This window comes from Branchiostoma floridae, chromosome 10 (genome assembly GCF_000003815.2).
Source record: "Branchiostoma floridae strain S238N-H82 chromosome 10, Bfl_VNyyK, whole genome shotgun sequence".
Classification (NCBI taxonomy): domain Eukaryota; kingdom Metazoa; phylum Chordata; class Leptocardii; order Amphioxiformes; family Branchiostomatidae; genus Branchiostoma; species Branchiostoma floridae.
Window position 1 is genome coordinate 10,149,350 of NC_049988.1, and position 26,149 is coordinate 10,175,498.

Genomic DNA, 26,149 nt, shown 5'->3' on the forward strand with positions numbered 1-26,149 from the left:
TGGCAGACAAAACGTCTGTAGTATATGAGATTTCTGGTACGCTTTGTGAATGTACTGATGGAATGCTCTTACTCCTGAAAAGTTTAGTGGAGTGGAGTATTCTTGTGATTTTTGATCTAGTTTTATGAAAGACTTTAGAAGTTGCTGTCTGCATTGCATGGCCACTGTGCCGAATATCTGTGAAGAGATGACACAAAACACATGAAAATCAAATTGGGAACAACTAATGATTCATAATTCAAAATTAAATCAATAAATAAATAAAAAATGTTAAACTGTACCAATCTTTGTGTAATTGGAAGACATACTTTATTGAATGTATCCATGCTCATCAACTAAAAATGTTTTCACAGAGAAAGTCATGAGTAAGCACAAATATGGAGGAAAGACTTGTGAGAAAATATAAGATGTCAGAACGATCATTCACATATTCATAATGAATTTCATTCAAGACTTATAAAAATCCATTCATAAAAGTGGCCAACAAATCTGGGAGACTCGATCTGACTGAGAGCATCATCAGCATGATTCCCTTGGCAAAAATGACATCAATAGCCCATCATACCTAAAACACAACTTCTAAGACAACTTATCACTACAAATGAACATACTTTACGATGGAAATCACTATTATTTCTGAGTATTTCATACAAGACCCATACAAAACGCTGTGAGGAGTTCCTCATGTCCTCACCTGTCCTGACTGACCTGCCAGGTGATGACCTTTCACCTATAGCCTATATTATCACGTGACGAGTTTCAGCCAATCGTGTTTCGTAATTTCAGACATTGATGGCGGTAAGGATTCGGAGCAGTTGTGAAAAGTTCGTCTCCGTATTTTCCTGAAATTTCCGCCTTTCTACCGCAGAAACCGCACCAGACAGCGGCGATCGCGCGGTGCCATCCTATAACATGGTTATTCAACAGCTTGTGGACGAGGTATGGTGCATTCTACTGCTTTTATTACGTTGTTGTAGGTGTTTATGTCGGAGAATACTAGGGCAGTAAATTGCATCAAATCAGTCTCGTCTGATCGCTTTTCCCTGAAACATGATCTAAAAGATTAATGCGGTAAATCGAATTCCTCGCCAATTATGTGGTTAATATCATCTCCTGTGCCGTAATAGCTTCCGTCCTTGTCATCTGCCTCTGTAGTTCACCGTTAAACAGTGTACTTTCCGTGCAAAGGAAAATTCCGCGACGTCTTCCTGTTATTTTGTCCGGCCGCCCTCCCACCCTGTTTTTGGTGTGTCCCCCAAAGTTTCTGACCTGGCCCTGCCCTTCTGTCCATCAATGCTAAATTCTTTACAATCTACTGCGTCGTTGTTTACTATGTCTCATGGCCAGCAGTCTGAGAGACAGTAAACAAAATTTACCAGCCGACGTTTCGTTATCAAAATGTACATTTGATAAGAGGGGGGTGTGGCTAATTGTTAATGATTTTCCGCTCAAGCAAGACAACATAAATGAGCATGAATATGGAAATTGCACCAAAATAAACTGAGTTACTTAATTTCCAGCACGTACAGAGGTAATTAGAACATGTGCCCAAAGCTCTCATATGTAACCTTATGTATTTATGGATTTAGTTCACAAGGATATTGTGTTTCAAACAATTATGTTTGATTTTGAATTGTGATGTAACTTTTCAAGTGGTCTGTTTGCTGTGTACTTAACATCTTTAGGAGCATAAAAAATACAGGGTGTGTTTTATTTTAGATTTCTTATGCAATGTGAATGTTTTTATTCTAATGAGGGGCATCAAACTGCCAATTTTATGTGATGTTTTCAACGTGAAGGTCACACTGCAGAAGCTGGTGTATGCTGGTATGGCAAAGGGAAATTTTACAGATGCTTCTTCTTCTTTGTACATGGGCAGTCTAAATCCTTACTGTAGATTTACTGTACCATGTAGATCTCATTAGTACTGGTAGAGTGTCTTATCAAACAATGGCACAAGTCCAAATGCCAGATAATCTCCCAGCTGTTTCTATAGTAGCTTGTTGTTCACATAATGTCATTGCTAAAACTGTATACATTGTACTGTCGATAGAAGACATAAAGACTGGACATTCGGTAATACAATATCTGTAGTCAATCTCTAGAAATTGATTTCCAAATTTCCAAAACAGTTATTACTGTAAATCTTTGTTTTTTCATCGTGGTTTATTTTCCTGTATTTTTTGGTGGCCTCTCCACTGCAACTTCCTGACACCACAAAACACATATGCTTTATATTACTGACTACTTCAACAGCAACTTAAACAAAAGACTCCTTTGGCTTCTACATGTATGCAATAAACTACTGGGAAAACAACTGAATTTACTGTACTTCAGGACATTTTAATTCCTTGCACTCTTCATTGTGAATAAACTGGCAGTTCATTTCAATACATAATCTGTACATTTTGAAAGGAGGACATTCTGCCTTGTTGGGCGTGGCACTCAGACATTTCAAAATAGCTGGTTGACTGTAGAGTGATCAATAAATCTTCTTTGTCTGGACTAGACTGGCTCTTACAAAATGACCCCCATAAAAAAGTTCACCTGAAAGGCTGAATGAGTAACTGTAAGATTAAGTATAGGTATTTTAATGCATCGCCATTTTCTTTCAGTTTGCATGCAACCGTTTATGTGTTAGTGAGGTGTAGTACAGGTAATGGTAGAAATTATGTGTTTTGAATAGTTGATTCCTGTCATTAAGTTTATTTCACTTTAACAAAGATACATTTTTTTTTTCTTTCAAGAGAAAGAAATAAAACTAAATTGCTTTAATGGAAGTCATTATTCTAGGTCTTAAAATGCTTCTAGCTGTACTTTGGGGGAGCAAAATATTTGATACATATTAATCAAATGTTTACAGAAGATTGTTTTTGAAAGCATAGTAAGACAAAACGAACTAGCATCCATAGCTGAAAGGTGCATCTAAAATTAAAAATTAAAAGTTGCCTACACATCATACTACATGCATGTTTTCATGTTAATAGTTTTCCTCACTGTAGGGAGTGAAACACGGAAAAGTTCATCAGAAAAGTTCATCAAAATCTTCATTGGTAGTTCTATCAATCTATTGTTATTTTCTTACAACCATAATTATTGAGAAACATGTTCTTTCCAAAGGCTCCACCCAGAAAATGTACATGGCTTCAGCATGCCAAGTATATTTATCACTGACTGAGCAATCGTAGCTATATTTTTTACCAATACTCTGGACTAAATCCTGAGTTCAGCAGTAAGAAATAGAACTCAAGTGGCCACAATTAGTCCTGGATGTCATGTATAGCAACAGCTGGTAGTTAGCAATGCTAAGTATGTAGTAACAGGAAATATTGTCAATACTCATCACAGCCTCCACTAGTCAGGGAAAGATACCATGTCCCTTGGTGATTGCAGCTGATTAGGCTCTAGAGAAATTAGCTCATGCACAAGTACAACTCAATGTTGTGGATGGCACGATTTTTTTTGTTTTTACATTATTATTGGATGTAACTGAATATACTTCTGAGTGAGAATTTTGATGATGAATCATTCACTTGAAATTATATAGGCCCATACTGACATTTGGAGTCTGCTGGATAGGGGTTATGTGAACTGTTTGTACAGTCGTATCACAATGATGTACTAGTATCCATGGCCTTGCTACGTGGCGGAAGCTCCCCTATATAACTCTGTCAAATGCTTTATCAAAATTAGCTATCAAATTAATCAAACCTCATATGAGACAGTGTAATACATGTAATTAGTACTCAAACATAGTGGCTGTGGCTGGTCAGTTCTTCTTAGGCCACACAAACAACAAACAACAAAAAACATTGCAATTGACAACAATTTGTACGTTTTGAAAATGTTTCAATTTATTTTCTGGTTCTTGCTTTTCTGTCCTGCAACTGTGCTATACTGTACTGTACCCAACTTGATTTTAAACATCCAACATATCATGATATTTTAACTTTTCCAACTTTCCTATTATGTGTATGAAGGAAAAATACAGTAAAGAAGTGCAGTGGATGATCGACACCAGATGATTATTACACAGCAAACTATCACTCAGATACAGGCATCAATGCACGTAAAACCTAATGATTGGTTTTTGTTCTCTGTAGCCTCCCTTGGTGCAGGCCTGTTTCCATGGCGATGCAGACGAGGTACGAGCGCTCATCTACAAGAAGGAAGACATCAATTATCAGGTATAAAAAGATTTGATCATTCTTGAATATTGAGATAGCTTTGTTATTAAGTTTTACAGTAGTATTAACATACATGTAGCTGTAGTTTCTTCCACTATGATAATGTAACTAGGTAAGAAAGTTCATCCTGATTAAAGATTTGTTCTTAAAATCTGAATGAGATTTGACATGTACACTCAGTCTTTTGATTGCCTGCAGCTTTGTATGTACAGTATTTCCCAGATTTAGTTTAGGTTCCTGCAAAACACACATTTGTTTTTCCTGGCTTCAACATGTTATTACAGTGAACAAGTCTTATTTTTACATCTGGAAAATTTGTGTGGGTTGTGGATATCTGTTTTCCTGCTTAATTAAACACTTGCAATAACATCTGCATCACTCAAATTCTGGAAAAAAAACACTTTCAAAGTGCCATTATTGTGTTTTCCTTAGCCATAGAGTTAGCACTGACAGTCCCTTTTTTGGCAGAGTTTGCTTACTAGTACATGTAGTTGTGAATGATAATAATTTGGTACCAGGAAAAACTTTGAGAAATTCTTAGAAATGAATTTTCCACATTGGGCTTGTAATGGTATTTTTAAGTGGTTTTATCATTGCAAGACATTAAATCTAATTGTTTTGACATATCAAATAGAGTGTTAATGAATATATAAAGAGGTGTAAAGTACTAGTGAATGTTCTCAGCTTGCAATCTGTTGAAAGGTGGTTAACAACAGATTAACACCTCGGATGTTTGTTTCACACCCTCTTGGAGAATCTCCTGTGTGCTTGACAGCCAAGTCTCCCAGAGCGCTTCATGTAAATAATGATGATGGCTGTTTCTTCGTATCCGAAGATCAATGGTAGGCAGACAAGGTTGATTAGACGACCAGTCTGCCTGGCCTGCACGTGACTTTTTAAGGTGAAGGAGGGGTGTACACTCCCTTCTCCACCCTCTCGTCTACTGGCGCACTAAGTCCTACAGGGACAGAACTGTTTGCCTCGTAAGACGGCCCCAGCAGATGCAGGTTTATTATTTGGAGTTTCCGTCTCCTAGGAGAACTTCCGACCAAGGATGTAAGGGGCTCCTCCTACCCCCGATTGCGCAACTCGTGTGTCATGGCGGGTGCATCATGCCCGAACATGCCCCTAAGGCCTGTCTCGGCCACAAAGCCCCGGCAATTAGGCCACTAGCCGCAGCTAGATACTCATTTACACCTGAGTTAAGTGAGGAAAGTCGTGTAAAGTGCCTTTCTCAAGGGCACAAGATCGGTGACACAGCAGTCGGATTCGAACCCGCCACCTCACCTCGAGCCGAATCTGCTGCCACTGCGCCACGCGGTCCCACTAATGTAAATAAGTGATCCATGAAGACACGCAGCACAAACTTTCAATGGCATCATACGTACCACAAATCAAAATTGTGATATGCAAATGTTCAAATCTCGAATCTAATTGTAGCAAAAGTCAAAAGTTGAAAATTGTAAGACAATTTATGTTAATTGTACTAGTTTTAATCAATAAGGTCATTACAAAAAAAATTGTTAGTTATGCTAAATGTCATTATCATCATCATTCTATCTTTACTAGTACTTGTCTAGAACATAATATTATAATGTTTTTGATGTCACATTTCTGGCTTTGCTGGCCGAATTTTTGTAGCAAATGTCGAAAGTTGAAAATAATAAAAAAATTGTCAGATAACTAATGTTATTGTAATTGTTATTAAATTCGCTTTTGTTTTAATAAATAAGGCCATGACAAAAAAACTGTTAATTATGCTCAATGTCTTCATCATCATCATCCTATCTTTACTAGTACTTGTCTATAACATGTACATGTATTATTATGATTTTTCACATCTCCTTTCTGGTGTTACAAGCCATGTAGACTAAATAAAGGCTTGACTTGCCTTCTTGTGTCCAGGATGTTGAGCGTCGCAGTCCCATCCATGCAGCTGCACACTGTGGGGAGGCCGAGATCGTTAACCTGCTCATCTTGAGTGGTAGGTTTTGTGCAGTATCTGGTACATGTAACGTTGTTGAAGTGAATTGACACAAAATGAATCAAGCAACTGAAAAATTCTCTAAACAGTCAGACGTTTTAGATATCATCCATTATCATTGCACAGTCACTGATGAAAGATTTTAAATAGTCTCTGAATGTTTGACTCATTTACAATCTATCTACTAGTTGATTCATTTTGTATTATATTCTACTTGAATGTCTAAGCTCATCGAGGTCTGTTTGAAGATTCTTCAGTCCTACTAGTACTAGCATTAGTCTGTTTGGGTGTTTCAATAAGTGGTAGTTAGAATAGGTGGTTAGGTTGTATTTTCAGGTTTGAAAATACAGTACCTGCCAATAAGTGTAAGCCTAATATTCCATTATTTAAAATTTTTCATTGAGCATAAAGTGCTCTGTTCAACATAATCAATAGAAAAAAAAAAGAATTTGAAGGAGACAAGAAGGTTGCCTTTCCGCTCATTAGAATTCAGTTCTACCTGTAGCTGATAAGGTTTGAGAATACAGTACCAGCCAATAAGTATAAGCCTACAATTCCTTGAAAAAATTTTCATTGAGCAGGAAGTACTCTGTTCAACATAATCAACAGAAAATAAAAAAAGAATTTAAAGGAGACAAGAAGGTTGCCTTTCCGCTCATTGGAATTCAGTTCTACCTGTAGCTGATAAGGTCATGCTGATGCACAAAGCTCAGGCCGTCCATTTGGGACGTTCCATCGCCCATCAGAGCTGGCCTTATTACGATGGGGAGCTGATGGAAGGCTGATGTAATGGTTTGTGGAACCTTAGCCAGAGGCAGTGCTAACGCTAACACCTTCCCCTGGCATTGAGCCATCCTGTGAGGAGGCATTACTGCCCTTTTCTATTCCAGGAACCTTTTATATCCATGGTGATGTATGCTATAGCTGTAGGTGATATTCATGCTGGCTTTAGGGTGGCTTACCTGCAGGGAAATGCTGTGATCAGTTTGTGTTATTTTAGGCCACCATTTGGGTTTAAAGTCTGAATGATTTATCTGTTTCTTATGGGAATCCTACTAGGATTATCACAATAGTCTAGCTGAGAACTTATTAGTAATAGCTGGGGTTTAAGCAGTTATAGATTTTGATGCTATAGTATAATAGACAGAATGTTGTTTGTAGTATTATCTAGGCTAGGATTCTAGATAAGAATTTGACTTGAACAGGTTTTGTAGAACATAGCCCCACCATTTATTTTCTTCCTCGTTATTGACTGACTCTGTCTTTTTCTTTTAAACATGGCATCTGTTTTAATCCCTTGCAGGTGCCCGTGTGAATACCAAAGACAGCAGGTGGTTGACACCTCTCCACAGGGCATGTGCTGCCAAGAGTGAGGTAAGAACAGCATTGGACTTGTTACGTCAGAAAATATCAAGTATTATAAGATTAAATTGAAATATCAAGTTGAAAACAGAGTCTGAGAGCAGTGTCATGATAATACAGTTTCAAGTTTTTTTTCTACAAGCCTTCTGTTTTTATCCTGACTGCTTGCTAAATTGTCACTTTGACATGTCTGACTCTAAGAATCAAGGAAATAGATTGGTGTGGCCTTAGTTATATCCCATATCTTTTTTGTCCGCTAGATTTTCTGCAGATGACATTCGTATAAGTAATGTAGAGTCAGGGCTGGAATACACAAGGTGTACCCTTGAATGGGGACACAAACTCAGTGATTTATTGTGTCTAGAAAGATAAATTGTTTCTTTTAATCAAGTGCTGCCCAGGCCCTGTTTCATTACAATTGGCCCTGCAGCACAAACCAATTTCTCACCCTGCTATTTCAGGACACAGTAAGGATGCTGTTAAAGCACTCGGCTGATGTGAACGCACGGGACAAAAACTGGCAGACGCCGCTCCATGTGGCCGCGGCGAATAACGCCATTGGCTGTGCCGAGGCGTTGATTCCTCTCCTTTCAAACGTGAACGTGTCCGACAGGGCTGGAAGAACTGCCCTGCACCACGCAGCGTTTAACGGTCACACAGATGTGAGTACAAACATTAACACTACAGGATGGCACAGTTTAAGTGTGCTGGGTGTGTCTTATGTGAATTATCTTGTAAAAGCAGCATTTTCTTCCAGGCCTTCAAAAAGAAGATAAAAAATGTACAAAATGTATTTCAACCAGCAGTTCTTTTTTGTAAGACACATGCAAAGATAGGTTTTGAAATGAAGCCAGTATACTCGATTCGTTATTTTTGGTCCCAAACTCCAAGAGATATGATTACTTCTCAATTTGTGAAGGACTGGAAGGATGTAACGCTAGTTCACCTTTATCCGTTGGGTAACCTAAATCCGTTGTTTTAAAAGCTGGGTATTTGCAGATATCACGTCCACGCACGGTGGTTTTCAACATGTTGAATTTTTAAAATATTGTGGCTATTTTCAAAACATTGCAATATCCATCGACTTGATAACCATAAATACCCTGTTTTCAAAAACAACGGATTTGGGGTATCCCACGGATAAAGGTGAACTAGCGTTACTGCTGGTTAGTATGAAAAACAGCAAAGGTGGATTAAGGAGTTTTGTTGGTGTAAAGACCATAGGTAACAATGAGACACAAGATCAATTTTGAATGTGACATTTGGGGCCAGGGATCAGAATAGGAAGACCTCTATACATGTAGATGTAACATTGAAATCCTTTAAACTTCAAATGTGTTTGGGCCTAAGCGATACACATTTTTCATCTAGCTTCCAATGAACTTGTAAATTTGCACAATGCTTATTTAGATGAATCTGTGTGATTGAACAGATTTAAAACTTAAAAGATTATAAACCTACTGTGGACTGGTATGTCCTTTCTGCTATTCAAAATTGCCATTGTCAGCAAAACTGAAAGGAAGTTGAAATTTCTTTCTGAACCTGCCAGGGTCTCTGACATAAAAACTATTTCTGAAATGTTTCTTTTTCAACATGCATGTAGCTTGACACTTCCATACAACTGATCTCTTGTTCTACATGCACGTGTTTGTACTGTATATGCATGAGTCGAGAATATAGCTTTTGCTAAGTGTGCCGATGGAGCTCTATGAAGTGTTGTGTAATCGTGCATTGCTGCTACATGTATGTAGATGGTAGAGCTCCTGCTCTCAAAGGGGGCAAGGGTCAACTCCCTGGACAAACATGGCCGCCGATCACTTCACTGGGCTGCAGTACAGGGTAAGATGGGTAGGGTCAAAGGTCAAACCACCTGTTAGCGCTTTGTATTTCATTTTTGTTTATACGTCATTGTGATGCATTGTGATGTGGCATGTAGAAATGACCATGTTGCAGCTATGCATGACGGTGCATGGCGAGTCAGAATCATTTTGCTGAGTTGTTTCCCATCATCATACAATGCACTACACACTCTCCAAATTTTCTCTCCACTATAGCCTACAACTTTCACATGATTATTTCTTACCTCTCTTTCCTCAGGTAGAACCTCTAGCTTGTTGGTGCATATTCACAATGAAGGCGGTCTGCAGACATGGTCATTTTTACTGTCACATAATGTAATAATAAAACACGGCAATGTCAGTCTCTCCTGTGACTTACCTTAAAGCTTATTTGTGGTGTTTTGCTGTCAATGTTGCGGCCAGCCCAATTGCCTAAGTTGTACTGTGCTGACCAAATGCACTAACTCCCCTATTGCCATTGACCTAAAATTGATTTGTGCTGCGATTTAATGGCCTGACTTGCAACCCCAACCTTGATGAAGTTCAAGACAAAAAGTGTGTACTAGTTTGAGATGAAAGACAAGACACCAGACACAGAAGTCACAAGAGAGACGACTTGCTATGACATCTCACAAGTCATCAGAAGTACACTATAGGTGTCTACAGAGTAGTGTATATGAACACCTTATACTCACCTGTCTGTCCTCTTCCCCACCTGCCCTTCCACCCGCCAACCTCTCCGTCCTGCATGCTGTACCCCTTCCTGTCAGATGGTGGCGTTACTGATTTCCAAGGGTGCGAATGTCAATGCCTTCGACAAGAAGGATCGCAGATCCCTACACTTTGCAACTTACATGGGTAAGGAGGCTAAGGATCTGACTGTAGCTGTTGTGTTTTGTTTCACAGGGGATCTTCTCAGGTATAGGGGAAGCTTGAGGAATGGAGGGGTGCTAGTTAGTTCTGAAACTGGGAAAAGAATCCTTTTGTAACGTTACTAAGAAATTGGAAAACAACACAATGCAACACTTTTATCATTTCATATAGCAGTCATGTGATGTAACATCACTTACACATATTATTCTGGTCCATTGTGATAATCACCCATCCGCATTTGAAATGAGCACTTTCTAAATTCCATACAGGTACGTTTCTATTGGCAGCCATTTTAAATTTCATAACACCATTTTGTACAATTTGGTTATTAAAACTCACAAAGTAACAGTTTGTTAATCACTGTCATCAAGTCTAGAGACTGAAATATTTCAGATTTAATGTGCTAACCAACACAGCACCATTTCTCAAGCTATTCACCTTTGACCTCTGACCTGACTTGACCTGATCAGCACTGACCAATAGCAGGTTCTTCTCTCTCCTATCTCTAACATGTGCCGCCCCCCAATGTAGATGGTGGTTCTTCTGCTGGAAAAGGGGGCTAATGTCAATGCATATGATAGGCTGGATCGCAGGGCTCTGCACTACGCTTCCTGTATGGGTAAGGGGTGTGCTATTTAACCCAGTACAGTTTGTCCCTGGCCTGTCTCACGTGGCTGGGGTTACAGGCTATTCAAATCCAATCCACTCCTTGTGTAACAAAGAACGACGCCATGTTACTACATAATCTTGAAGTCAAGTCATGCAAAGAAATTTGAAAAACTTAAAACAAAATTGAACTGGCCAATGCACACAACATATAGCATTAGCTATGACAATTTTTTGTTGAATGAAGCTAAGAAAACAGTAAAATAACAAACTTGGAAAAATTGTTTTCAATGGCTGAAAGAGGTGAAGAAGTCTTTCCATGGTACTACACACGAACGTACGAAAATGTTTGGATCTACCAGAAATTTTTGTATTCTTTTATCCTGTTTTGGAAATATTTGAAGAGTGTAATTACTACATGTCCATATATACAGGTGTTTAGTCTAGCATCAACCCCAGCCTGGAGTGAGTTCAGTTCCTTCCAAGAGGAGTGTTTTAGAAATTAGAGGACTTAACAATTAGACAGCCAGTTTGAAAAGAATCTGAAAATCGTGGGGGAAACTTGTAATGGGATCTTAAAGGATTTACCCATGGGAAAGAATTTTATGTTCATTTGATAATCAAAGTTGATTTGGATGTATACGACTGCAATTTGTGATTTTTTTAAATGTCAATGAGACATCCTACAATCACGCTATTTTTTTATGTTTTGCACCTTTATTATATGAAAACCATATATATATCAAAACAAAGGCTGATCAAACCTTAAATCAATCTACTTTCAGAAAAATCCAGGAAATTAATTTTTGTTCTCCATGAAACTTATAAAAAAATCATCACTGTATTTTGACTAGTTTGGAATTCCTCATTTTAGACCAGGTTTTATTGCTGTGAATCCTCAAAAACAAGAAGTACATACAGATGTACAGAGTATCTTAAAAACTGTGGACTGTAAATGACTGACCTATTATATGCATCTTGTTTATTTAATGGTGTATAACTGCATGCTTCATGTTACAATATTTCACCATAGCATTAGTAACTCCCATGTATGTAACCTGCACGGACACACCAACTAACAAACTCACACACATCTCACCCAATGGCTCGACTCGCATCACCAATACAAGTTGAACCAGCCTGAAGAGAATCTTGTTTTTACGCACAAATTTTTTTGTTCTTTATATATAAGATACAAAAAAATAGCTGACTATACATGGCTGTAGCTCTGTCAATGTACTGAAGTTGCACTTATTATGGATTAGATTGCACACTTTGATGAATTTATTATCACTGCAATTTTAAAGTAAGTATCACTGCTGAGTATGTGGCTGTATAAGAACACAGTGCATTCTCAGAGCTTTGACAGTACTATATGGATATGTTAAGACTGATACACAATCATGCATCATTTTATTAGCCTTTGTTTGCCATCACCATGATTGCCTCTTGTAGCTTGCAAGGCTTACATGTACATGTTAATTACCCATATCTGTAAGCGCTATGTATGTTCAGTATAAAAGGAACAATGTGATAAAACAAGTTTAAATTTCTAGAGTTTGTGCACAATTTGTCAATCAGCTTTGGATGTTCCCACTTTTTACATTATTTTTGCCTGTTCGTGAAGTCAAAATAAAGCTGTTATCGCTTTTTCTGTGAATGCATGCTATTTTAGATTTTAATGCAACTGCTGAAATTGTTTGTCAACTGTCAATCTGAAAGTTTGCATGGGTACCGTGACCAAGGAAGTTTTGACACTTAAAACAGCATAAGATGTTCACTTCAATGGTCAAATATGGTTTTTAATGATCCACACAAATCGGATTTTTCCTACCTGATACCATTAATTTTGGTAAGGAAAAAAAGCACTATAATAGAAAACTATTCATTTTTTTTTTCTGACCAAAACATTTTTTGAAACAATTGTTTCCCCACAAAACAAATCATATCAATTTTTTTATGGCACGGTATTGTCAAGGTCTCAATAATTTTGTTTTATAACAATGTACAATGTAGTTGTTTTTGCCCCCTGTAAAATGCTTCACCATCATTGCTTCTGACTGACCTTTGACCCTGAATGTCATAGGTCATGTGGAGGTGGTCAAAGTGTTGGTGAACCATGGAGCAGAGCTCAACTGTAAGGATAAAAAGGTTGGTATGGCACCTTGTTCTTACAGTCAATCTAGACTTTAAAGCTTAGTGAAAAGTATTCTTTGCTGTCCATTTGTACAGTACATGATGCTAACAGACTATATGAATATTGTACAGTCAAACCTATACTAAGTGACCACCTGTACATGTACATAAGGATCAGCTGACCGATGTGAGCTCATTTTCCCATTGTAACAAGCATTAAGAAGCATAAAGTGACTGCCTGTCCATAAAGGCGTGATTTTATATTAGTCCACTGACTGGTCTTCTCTGGCAGTTTTGAGTGTGTCTCTGAATTTGATGTGAGTTCTCACAATTATATTACATCTTCCAAATGATGGGGTTTAGATGCATTTTACAAGTCCTGGAATGCTGATATAGAGTCCTCAACGTTCCTGGCATTCCAGGGGATGGAGTGGAATTGAGATGTAAAACACTGTCCTCTGAACTGTTTGCCATATTTACTTTGAGTCTCTTGTTTCCATGGTTACAGATGTACACGCCCCTACATGCAGCAGCCTCCAGTGGACAGATCACAGTGGTGAAAATGCTATTGGATCTTGGAGTTGAGGTAGGACATTTTAGTTCTTAATTTTACCAAACTTTCAAGTTTGCAAAAAAGTGTGTCTACTTTATATACTACTGAAGAAAATAGCCTGCCTGTATGCAATAGTAGAAAACCAAGCTTTCAGGTCGCAAAGTAGCATTCGGAATGTTTGGTGTCCTCCCATATCTTTTGTAGTAGCTATCATTTGGCAAGAATGTTTCTTTTCCAGAACAGCTGCTTTTGGTAGAATGCATTAGACTTTTTAGAGTTGAAGATTTTTATTGTAAGTCTCTGAACAAAAATATACAAATTTTATTTGCAGTCTTTTTTGTATCTTAATTGTCTTGGAACCAATGCTTGTATGCATAGTTAAGAGGTGATGGGCAAATGCTTATTGTAGGGAATGTGTTATACGTGGAGAAGGAAGATTTTTGGTTCTTATGCACTGGTGCTCACCATGCACATAATGAATACGAAAATTATTCAGATTAGGCTTTCGGCAAAATGTAGTTGTGATGGCTACTTGACAAGTACATGTAGTAGTATTGTGTATCATTGGATATGCCTTGCATTTTCTAGTCAGTCACTGCTCTGTGATGCTTGTGAAAACATTGCAATCTCAAAATCAGTTTTTGGCTTGGAGTTTCCAATCTCTTTGGTTCAAGTCCTGCAATCATGCCCATACAAACATGCAAGTCTTTGCCAAATCAACAAGGAGGGCATTACTATGAGACTTGCTCCTGATTGTACATACTGTTATCCTGTGAACTGAATTCATTTCTTTTCATGCCTACCTCCCTGTCAGTCTGTGTCCAAACTTTCTAGAACATACGTGGATGTAAGTACAGTGTGCGGTGTCTTTACTACATACAGTACCATAGGCTGGCTGGGGCTGATACATGCAGGCATCTCACCTTTGCACTCTGTACTTTGACCTATTGCACTTGCATGCTCATCCACAATGCTATGGTGATACCTTTTGTCATAGTTGTATCAGATTTGCAGTTTTGCAGGTGAAGTGTTAAAATGAATTCAAGCTTAGCTCTGTCAGATATTATCCACAATAACCTTTTTATTATATGTTACTCTTCAAAATGTCTTGACACAAATTGAAAAGGGTATTTCAAAACTTGACCCCAATGATATACATGACACCAATGCTTCAGTTAGTGTTAGAAGTTCTTACAAAATTGAACAAATTCTTTGATCTCGAAAGTGTCTGACAATTTGCATGTTTGTGTACTTGAAGCCAGAAAGGCAGCATTTAATTTAGATAGGGCTGAAGGTTTAAAACACAACATTCTCAATGATAAATGCATCATGGCTGACTAGTGTAACTATTTTTCTAACAGGAAGACACTCAACTGACATTAACACTGACATTAAAACTGCTGTTACCGTATTTGTTCAGTGACATAGTTCATGTGGTAGTTCATTGCTTGCTTTATACTCATTGGCACATTCCTGCATGAGTATTTATGAACATGTATAGATCTAGCTATGTCACAGTTTAACTGCATGTCCAGTCTGTATAGTTACGTAATTTTTCAAATTAGTTTGCATGTTGTGTTTTGATTCCCTGTCCACATACTAACTTTACCAGACAAAGAGTATGGTACCTGCAGAGTTGAAATACTGGATCTTATGCATGTCTGGTCTGTATACATGATTTTTCAAATCAGTTTGCATGTTGTGTTTTGATTCCCTGTCCAAATACTAACTAAAGTGAATATGGAAATTGAAATGTTTATTACGCATAAATACTGACCATTGTATTTTTATCTATGAAGGACATTGAAAAATCACATTGATTTCATAAATTCTATATGTGAAGTCCAGTGTCTTCTATATTCATATATATTCCTGATTTTGCTATCATTTTCATTTTACGAAAATGTGGATACTTCTCTCATTCAGTTTATGACATCAAACATACTACTAGTATTTAGGCACATGTTTGATACATTTTATTTATGATGAAAATCTTCCATGCTTTCATTGATGTTATCAACTGCAAAATGAATATAGGAATAGATTTTGTAATGCCTAAGTGCCTAGGCCAGGGACTGCCCCTTGCTCTGCTCCGTTAGAAGTCTCCAGGTTGCACGGTCCTTTGCACTTGACTTTGTAATTTTGTAATGCTGATTCAGTATTAAGAGAATATTTCATTTATCTTTCAGATTGACACGCCCAACTACTACGGTAACACTCCGCTTCACGTGGCCTGCTATAACGGCCAGGACGTGGTAGTTAACGAGCTGCTAACGTTCGGCACGTCCGTCAACATCATGAACCACCGCGGACAGACTCCGCTGCACTTTGCCGCAGCCTCTTCCCATGGTGCTCTGTGTCTGGAGCTGCTGGTTAACGAGGGAGCTGACTGCAATGTGCAGGTCAGTGACCCTACAGGGTCTTTTAGTTCTGTGTATTTCTTTAAGTTTTACAGTACCAAGACTTGGTGCAGTCTCACAACTTACGGTGGGTTGTAGATTCTTATATGACATTGATTAAGAGTTGAAATAATTTATATTGGATATTGGAGTTAAGGTTGGCAAAATACATGCAAATCCAAGGAGGTTTATCCAAAAGCTATTAAAAAGTTAAGCCATTAAGGCATATCTTATTACCTGGATATCTAACCTTCATTGGCATTTTAGCAAGTTAACATTGTAGGAATCTCTTCTGTCTTATAATCACTATATGACTGCATAAAGACTATTTCTTGTAGTCCATGTAATGAAACAGTACTTGTCTGACCCCCAGGCGAAGGACGGTAGAACACCTCTCCACATGACAGCTCTCCATGGCAGGTTCACCAGGGCGCAGACTCTCATTCAACATGGTGGGTAGTCTTCTGCTCCAACAGAGTGCCTGAAACACTTTTAGATATTCTGTTAAAACACATCACACACGAAACACTTTCATTGTATTTCCAAGGTTGGCCGGGTTGGCTGGGTTGGAAGATCAAAATGTAGTGTCCGTACCCCTGAAGTATAGTTACCCCCTGTATTGTCCATATCCCCTCTGATCTCCATACCCCATAGTGTCTCCGAACCAGTGTCTGTACCTACTGTCGTATATGTACCTCTGTAGTACTAACCCCTTTTTGTCAGTGCACCCTGTAGCAATCATAACCCCTGTAATGTCTGTACCCACTCTGCATTGTGCATACCCCTTGTAGTGCCTGTAGCCCCTGTACTGTCTGTTACCCTTTGTAATGTCCATGCCCCCTGTAGTGCCCATACCTCCTGTTGAAGCTACTGTCCGCTAAATTTACTTACAAGTGACATGAAAAGTCCTTTTTAATTTTCATCAGAACACCCATAAGTAAGGGAAATGAAGTGTTGTAAGTACATGTAGTTTGCAGAAGACTGAATTCCCACCCACCCATCCACCTATGTTGTGCAGGTGCTGAGATTGACTGTGAAGACAAGGATGGGAACACCCCCCTCCACATCGCTGCTCGCTACGGACATGAGCTGCTCATCACAACTCTCATTGCTAATGGGGCCGACCATACAAGGTTTGTCTGGGAAATATAAACACAGGAAGCATTAGTATAGAAGATGTTTCTAAGATTTTCCAAAAGTCAAGAATTCATAGAAGCATATTTTCTTAGTTTGAAAAGATGCAAGTAGTAGTCAACACAACAGAACTGTGTCTTCATTTATTTATTTATTGAAAATGACAACAAATCATTACACTGGGCCAGCCTAGGTAGGCTATGCAAGCTGATGACGGCTGACCCACAAAGACACAACAAACAAACAATTCTATATTACACATATGTACATAATAGGCCACAAAGGCTACGTAAGCTATGAGGAGCAGATGGAAGGTGCTGTAAATCGGTTTGTTGATGTTAAAAATAAATGCAGATGTGTCTTCATAATATCCTCCATTCTAGGTCTCATTGTAGAAACTTGAGTTGTCAATGTTCTTGTGTAAACAAGTGTTTTAATCATTTTTATGTGTTTGGAAATCTGACAATGTTTGACCTCTGTGTCACCCTACAGAAGAGGGATTAATGGAATGCTCCCCCTTCACCTGGCAGCGCTCAGCGGATTCGTGGACTCCTGCCAAAAGCTGATCTCCTGTGGTAAGGACAAGGGGCAGCTCCTGTCTGTAAACAGTACTGTTTACTGCTGTATCAAGCAGAGCAGAACTATTCTTTATAATACATTCAGCTTTCAGCTCCACTAAATAGCAACATCACTGGTTAATTCTGTAACAATTGTGTTACAAGGGAAATTTTTTTGAGTAATGAAACAATGAAGGATAATCCGTTGCTACTGGCTCTTACCAAAACCAGACTAAATAGAACCCAGACATGCCGTTAACCTTTAAACCTCTAAGGGAATTCTGTTGCTACATCAGCAAAATTTAAAGCACTTATTTCTTGCAGCTTTTCAAAGACAGCTACATGTGCACTACATCTGGAGATACAACTTGTGGCCAATTACTTATTACACAACACTCTCACTAACAACATATACATTGTCTGTTAGTCTTTTATAAAGCATTAACAAATCTAATACCTTTGCTATGAATTCTAACTTTTATAACTTTGATAAACTGTAAAGGTTCAGTCATATCCATATGACACCAACCACTTACCAATCTGTAATACACAATGACGCATAATATTGCACAGATCTATCTACATACCACATGCTTCTTGTTGGCTTTCTTTCTGAAGAATTTCTGACAGTGAAGCAAAAGTTTTATCACAAATATACTATGAAAAATTTAACAATTGATATAGATTTTTACCATTTTCTTTCTGAATGAGTAATATATAATGTGTTGTCTGATGAAATTATAACTTTTATAATTATTACAGTTACAATTAATTGGTTATGGGTGCCATATTTGATTTTGTTTGTTTGTTTTCCTTAGCATCTCATTTGCATTGCCCCAGTTCAAACAAAAAGATCCTAAGACGAAATTTAAGATCAAAGTTCTTGAAATAATTTTTGATATCAAAATGGTCTTATAAATTTCTGAACACCCCAGTTGTTAAACAAGCACACATCCAGCCCTGGCATAAACGGTGTGTAATGCGGCCCTTATGCTGAAGATTTTATTCTGCTGTAGTGCAGCATAGGTACCAACTGCCATGGTAACTTCACAATTATTACAAAATGTCAAGCCTAGCAAAGCCTTGAACGAATAGAATACTGCATCATTGGTGCCAGACTGAGGTAACATTAGTAACAAAATGCCATTATACCAGTCCAGCATCAATGCAGCACCAATCCAGCATTACACACCACTTTAGCAAGGGCGCAATACTGGTGGAAAACAACTGGGATGATCAGACAGAACAACTGAATGGTTAAAAGAGGATGAAAGTGATTACTGATTGAAAATGGTGGCGCTTCCTCTTTAACCTTGGTGTGAGACCTCTTTCTGAGTAGTTGTGCTCCATCCACGCTACAGCCACCCCAGAGGATGATGGGAAAGTCACCTCCGACCTGACGGGTGAGCCATGTTTCTGTGGTTCTGGTGACGTGTGCTGGCATGTGGAATCTTAGATGTTGTGATTCTTGGCACATTACTTTTGGCACAGCCTTATCCCACTGTTGGTCTCGTGTATTTGCAATCGGTATCATTCACTGTTGGTCTACCAGTATCCTTCAAGCAATCTTGGTGAAACAGACAAATTTGACATCTCAAGCCATTGTTTGCCATGAGGAATAAGGGGCTTTTTCTGTGGCATTATATTGTTTTGACTTCCTTAAGTTCCTCAGTCTGCTTAATCTTCTTTGAGTACATCTGCATCCAACACACACATCATAGTGACAACATATTCTACAATGTGTATGTGACATTGTGCCTTTTTAACTTAAGTGTCAGATAGATTTTTGAAAGTACAAGCCTCATACCATGAGCTTATATTTAGAAAAGACTGACTGTGCAAGGTAGTATCTTTGAGTTAACTTGCCCAGCCATTGTTCAAATTCTAGAGAGCTGACCCTCTTGAATTTTAAGAGCCTAATTCTTGTTGGAAATGAAGACAACAAACGATAAGTTTGATGAAAAAAAAATTTCAACATATAAATGACAAACATTACATTTGCTTTTTAGAAAAAGTGTAATGTTTGTCATTTATATGTTGAAATAGATTTTACACGCATTCATTTTTTTCTGGTATTTTTGTTTCGAAATGAATTGTGGTAGAATTGTGGCCATTCATTCCTCTCTTAAAATACCATATTAGTTTACTAACCCCTTACTTAACACAATGTTTCACACAATATACTACTTAATACACTTCCATGCATCTACAATCACAGCTTAAAATTAGCACAATACAAAAACATGTACATATACCTTGCTTGGGAATGTAAAGGTACTGCAAGCTTTCTGCTTGGTGAACATTTTTCAGATTTTCCGTCTAAGCCAATGAAAAGCTTCAATGTTGGTTTTGTACTTGTATGTTGTGCATGATTTGTGTACATGTTCAAGCTAGCCGGTCTCTATTTGCGCATGTGATTTTCTGACACTTAAAATGATGAATGAAATGTAGTACCATAAAGTGAGCTACAGTTTAGGGGCTAAGGACTGTTAAAAAAAAATTTTTTTACAAGGTGGGTAAAACAAAGATTTTTGCAATGGTCTTGTATGATTTTAAGATTCCACTTGAATAACTCCCATCTTCAATAGTGACATTGAAGTGGACTGTACATGTACTAGTATATCAATGAGTTTATAACATTTCACTTTTGCTCACTATGTCAGTACTGGTATCTCTATTGTTCCATGTACATGTATGTACAGATGTAGCCTCCTTCACCGGCCTCTCTGGGAAGCTTGGCAATTTTTTTTTTGGGGGGGGGGGGGTAGATCGATTCTCGCTTTTTAACCGGAATATGCCGGGAAAGGAATATATGCCGGGAAAGGAATATACACCGGAAAGCTTGAACGGGCTAGGCGAAATCGGCTTCCCAGTAGGCCTGCTACTTGTCGCTATCTACAAACGAAATAATGATTAAGAATGCCTTTCAGACGGCCAATTAATGTATTCGCGAGAAGTTATTCACACTGCCGCGAGAAGTAATTCACACTTCAACGTTAATAGTGCACGGCCACCCCGAAGCGTGCCACAAACCTACGTAACGTTACCGGAAACCGTGCACACGCTGCCTGCCTTTGTCACTTCCAGAGTCACAATAATTGATACAACAGTTTGAATAATTGATACACGTGCAAAACTTACATTTCAGATCAGTGAAAAACATTTTTTCCAGTGGGTTTAAAAACATACTTTCATACACCATCGATGATCCGACTGGCAATCTGAATGGGGAGGGGGGGCGAGAGTTACGTAAAAAGACGGTCGCTCGATCTCGAAAAATACACAAAAAGATTTCCCACACGTAGTGCAAACAAGCCTTGCCTGATCAGCAACAAAGCATGAAGTGGCGAGATGACGATGACCATGGTGAGTTCTCTGGCAATCGACGGCAAAATCTGATAGCAGAGCGACTTGCCTTGAACTGTAGCAAGTCCCACAAAACAATCATTGCCTTCGCAGACCGCAGCAATGGCCAGGGATTGTCCTTCCCTCAACTCGGGGAAGCTCTTTCGTACATGATGGGAAGTTTCAGCGGAGTTTTTCTACGGTAAGTACTCATTTTAAAATGAGCCGTGTTTTGAAATGCGTGACCCGACGACCGTTACAAAGTTACGGGTCATCGCGCAACGGGGTGTGTGCCGGGCTGCCAGTGCTGGACGCGTTTATGACGGGAAGTTCGCACATCCATACCAAATGGTGATAAGTGTTTTTTAATAGGGCTTTGTAGATAGCGACAAGTAGCAGGCCTACTGGGAAGCCGATTTCGCCTAGCCCGTACAAGCTTTCCGGTGTATATTCCTTTCCCGGCATATATTCCTTTCCCGGCATATTCCGGTTAAAAAGCGATCTACCCCCCCCAAAAAAAAAATTGCCAAGCTTCCCAGAGAGGCCGGTGAAGGAGGCTAGTACAGATGCATATTTTGTTTGTCTAGTGCCATTAAAACTAAACAAAGTTAAATGATAAACCATGTAAAAAAAACATTGATTGTCCTTGATTTCAATATCTTACTTGATTGTGAACAAAGTGAACAAAATGTTGAACATTGTTTTGCATATTTTCTAATTGCTGCAATCAGTGATAACCTCTTACTTGCACATGTTAAGTCCTATGTTTCCAGAACTAGGGTCTGCAGACATGCCTGATAATGTGTAAAAAAATGACATTCCTCTTTTGAACCGATATACTGTAAATGCAGAAATGTTCGCGGTGGATTAATGTTCGTAGTTTTTGCGGTGACCACTTCACCGCGAACTTAAAACTACCGCGAACATTTTTCTATTATGGTATTAGACTGCAGTCTATGGTGTTACCGCGAACTTAAATCCACCGCGAAAAGTCCCTTTTCCTACTACCACGAAATTAAATCCCCGCAAACTTAAATGCATTTACAGTAGCTTGAGGTTAACTGATCATTATTGTCCCTTGCACTTGTCATATGTAATGCCTCTCCTTTTTTTCTGCAGGTTTTGAGATTGATGCAGTAGATGACAATGGCAGGACCTGTCTCCATGCTGCTGCATGTGGAGGGTAAGGACATGACACAACGTTCTCTGAAATTCACTGTACAAAAAAAGTCATGCAGATGTACTGACATTGTACATGAGTTCATCTGAATACATGCTGGCTGGGAATGCTAACTGCAACACTAACACTTTTCTTGTAACATCAACTGTTACTGTCCTAATTTCATTCGCCCCCATGATACCTTAACATCCAAAAAACTTTGTCATAGAGGTCTTACCAAAATTGTCTTGAACACAAAAATATCTGAAGTGTATATACTGGTATACAAGATTACTAATTGGTACATCTCTTTATATCACGTTAAAATTATGTATATTGAATGTGGCTGTGTTATGGTATCTGGTGGAATTATGAGAGTTGATGTTACTAACATAGTCTAACAATTTCATTGTTGTTTTCAAAATATTTGCCATTTTATCATCCCTGTTTAACCCCATAACCAACATATACAGATGTGGTGCTTAACAGTACCTTAGCAGCCTTCAAAGGGTTAAGATAGCAAGGAATTGGCATGAGTCTAATCTATAATATCCAATTAACAGTGAAGTTTTTGGCTCTGTCCCCCCTCACCCACCAATGAGCCAGCTCATTGTTCCTCTACAGCAACATCGAGTGTCTGGATCTACTGATGAGGAGTGGGGCTGACTTCCACAAGAAGGACCACTATGGAAGGTAACAACTCAAGTTTATGTTACAATCTAAGACTCGAAATACCACCTGCACGTTAGTGCAGGTAAAATTGGAGCTGTGCAAGTATTTCTGGTGTCTACCTGCACCTAACCTGCACTGGTCCATGTGCTGGGTTTTATTCATAAATGTCCTATGATGTAGGTATATATAGATTGTTGCTGCATTGACTGTTACCACCTGTCAAGTATACAAGAAAAATATCAGTGGTTCCTCAAGAATTCTATTATGATCCATACTTTGACTTTGACTTTGTTTCCTTTGACTTTTACTTCCTAAATTCAGAGTGGTGCAGGTAATTTTCAATGTTACCTGCACCAGTGCAGGTATGCAGAAAAAAGTATTTCGAGCCCTGTATCCATATACACAAAATAAAGCTGGTTCCAACAAGCTTTCAATCAGTCCTCTGATCCTTATTGAGTTCAAATGACCCAAAGCTCATGTCACACATCCAGACCAGAAGTATGACATCAGCAATGGGCCAAAGCTGCTTGACAGTCAGTGTCGGCCCCCGTCTCGGTTGAGGGAAGGTTGATGGGCTCTGATGTAAATGGCCTCTTTTATAGGCTTTGGGTCATTTCAACATTTTTTCATTGGAAAACAATGATCTCTTTGCTTGAATGTTACTGTTTGTGTAAGGCTTGTCATGTGCTCCCCCTTCTGTATTCCTCCAGAACTGCACTCCATTATGCAGCCAGCCAGACTAACTACCAGTGTGTGTTGGCCCTGGTGGCCGCTGGGTCGGATGTGAACCTCAGGGACTCCAGGGGGTGCACCCCCCTGCACTACGCAGCTGCTACTGATGCCGACGGAAAGTATGTACAGTAGAAACCAGTTAATTGCACGGCAGATTATCGAACACTTATTTAAATGACACAGAATTCCAAAATCCCAAACCAGTGCAGTCAAGCTGGATAACTTCGCATTGTTCACCACTCAGATAATTGCACAAAATGCACCGGCAAATGGGGTATTCAACTAAACAGTACCCGCTTTGCATCTCATAGGACAGTAACACTGAGTTCCTATGGTATTGTCTTACCATAGGAACTACCTAATATAGTAAACATGATTTACATATGAGTGATATTTGCATAAAATCCTTATGAGTAAGTAACTTTCACATGTTCAGACAGTTTTTCTAGTTAGATGTATCAAGGGGGTTAAAAAAAGATCTTTTTAACCTCCTTGGAAGTATTTGTATTGTGCTGCCAGTTCATTCTAGTGATGCTGAAGAGTGATTGATGTCTCTGGAAATGTCTAGAAGTAAATCTACGATATATTATCCATTTGTAGAGATTGAATTGTCTTTGACTTTAACCTTCATAAACGACCTAGGAACTGACTACTAGTAGGCAAAATCACATTTCTGATTATAGCAGGAAAACAATAATGATGGTTTTACTATGAGAATGATCCCAGGTTAACGATGCATCTTGTCTTTTTTTCCCAGATGTGTGGAGCACCTGTTACACAACAGAGCTGACCCCACTGTCCATGACAACAATGGGTTTGATGCACTGCACTATGCAGCAGCCAATGGACATAAACTGGTCATAGACCTGGTGAGTCAACTAGTTTTACGTCCACACTTCTTAAATATTTTGTAGCTAATCTTTAGTGCACCTAGATATTCATGTGGGGTTATATAGGTAAAGGCACTAATATACTTTATTGTACACTAGTGCACAGAACATTCTAAACATGTATATGCAAGTCCAGGAAAAAAAGGAAGTCAAAAATATGTATAACGGGGGCCGCCCTAAGACGGTTCCCGTCTTAGGGCGGATTTTTTGCTGATCTTATTATCAATAAGTACACCGTGTTTGTTACCACTGACTATGCTGATTACAAAGGTAAATAAACCAAGTCCATGCACACAGCTTTAATTTGCATTCAAAGTATACTTTAACATATTTACTTCATGTTTAAAAAAAACCCAGAATTCTAACAGTAATGTTGACAGTGCTGAATCACTGCAGTCACCGGCCTCTGCGTATTGGCGGCTCGTGTCGCTAACTGTACGAACTCTTTCAAGCAGTCACACAACGCCATGATACACATAAATAAAGCTCCATAAAACACTATGAATATGGGTCTTCAAATGTTTGTTGAGTAGAAAAGCAAGCAAAAGGAAGCGACATAAACATTGCCACCATTGTACTCCCAAGGGAGTGTGGCCGTGCAGGTGGCAGACTAGAGAACGCTCCTAAGATCTATTTGACTGTAACATATGATTCGTGCTGTCTATGAAATTAAGACTTGATAGAGAGATGTAGATGATATTTTCATATAATCAGACAGAGTTTTGTTGATGTTGGCGGTGTCGTTTTATCGTAATGGTTTTTTTAGTCGGGCATTCACAATCAGTGCATTCAGCCCATTGCCCGTAAACACATCAGCTGGATTATTCTAGGTACAGCCTTCCTCATGTGAGACAAGAAGTACATACAGTCACGATTTTACTGTCAAAAGAAAGCTAAAATATCATACTATTAATTTTTTTCTGTGTACTTAAATCTACCACTTACTTCTGAAGAGAGCAAAATGTAAAAAAAAGCGTACCGAGTTAGGCACACTGTCCAGCGTAGCACAAAATTGGAAGGTTACATACACGAAATTGTTTCAGAGTGTTTGCCGCTTGTAACACGCAGCGCGAAAGGTTCATGAACCACATGAATGCATTTCTTATTCAAGTATGTTGTTCAAATCTATGTGTAAAAAATTCAGTCATCAAAATTTGACCACTCTCAAGCAACTAGCGATGGAGCGCCATGAGTTTGAGCGCAAGAAAAAGCGTACCGTGTTGGGGCACCTCCCGTTAAGTTTGTTAAATAAAACAGGTTGATGAAGAGATTTGTAATGAGTCATGTGTTGTTTCAGTTGCTTGACTTAGCCAGAGATGACTTTGTGAAGAGGAGAAAGAAATCATCACCAAGGACAACACCACTGCACCTGGCAGTAAGTTCTTTCTTATGGTTCCTCCCACTGAGTTTGCCTCTACTTAAAGATACGTATATCAGGGTAGAGAATTCAATCTGTTAGAATTACTGATTCTGTCTGTAGAGATCCCGATCATAGTTCCTGTCAACAGAGATCCCAATTGAGATTACTACAGGTAGAATCAACAATTTTGCTGGCAGAGATCTCTGATCAGGATCTCCACTGTCAGAATTGCCGATCCTAACAGCCTGGATTCTCTGCCCTAACACAAATATTATCTGAGATATGTAAATAAGCCATTCCTTGTGTTCTTGAGAAGATTCACAAGTAACCCCCAATTTTTAATCTGCTTACATGTTGGCCAA

General features: G+C 38.7%; 2 protein-coding genes across 2 annotated transcripts in view; one reads left to right on the forward strand and one right to left on the reverse strand.

Annotated features, from left to right (window-relative positions):
• LOC118424050 (bifunctional coenzyme A synthase-like) overlaps nucleotides 1-176 on the reverse strand; it is a gene marked incomplete in the record, with an annotated part of 6,176 nt that extends 6,000 nt beyond the window's left edge. The window contains 1 exon segment of the mRNA XM_035832504.1: nucleotides 65-176. Coding sequence (XP_035688397.1) covers nucleotides 65-154 — 90 coding nt within the window.
• Nucleotides 177-765: 589 nt separating this feature from the next.
• Nucleotides 766-26,149, forward strand: part of LOC118424016 (serine/threonine-protein phosphatase 6 regulatory ankyrin repeat subunit A-like) — a 35,892-nt gene continuing 10,508 nt past the window's right edge. Inside the window, 19 exon segments of the mRNA XM_035832431.1 lie at nucleotides 766-939; nucleotides 4,104-4,187; nucleotides 6,093-6,171; nucleotides 7,475-7,545; nucleotides 7,995-8,195; nucleotides 10,142-10,229; nucleotides 12,937-13,001; nucleotides 13,495-13,572; nucleotides 14,354-14,386; nucleotides 15,729-15,941; nucleotides 16,312-16,390; nucleotides 16,957-17,071; nucleotides 17,565-17,647; nucleotides 18,991-19,032; nucleotides 22,094-22,157; nucleotides 22,740-22,826; nucleotides 23,516-23,656; nucleotides 24,295-24,406; nucleotides 25,725-25,802. Coding sequence (XP_035688324.1) covers nucleotides 913-939; nucleotides 4,104-4,187; nucleotides 6,093-6,171; nucleotides 7,475-7,545; nucleotides 7,995-8,195; nucleotides 10,142-10,229; nucleotides 12,937-13,001; nucleotides 13,495-13,572; nucleotides 14,354-14,386; nucleotides 15,729-15,941; nucleotides 16,312-16,390; nucleotides 16,957-17,071; nucleotides 17,565-17,647; nucleotides 18,991-19,032; nucleotides 22,094-22,157; nucleotides 22,740-22,826; nucleotides 23,516-23,656; nucleotides 24,295-24,406; nucleotides 25,725-25,802 — 1,740 coding nt within the window. The 5' untranslated portion in view covers nucleotides 766-912.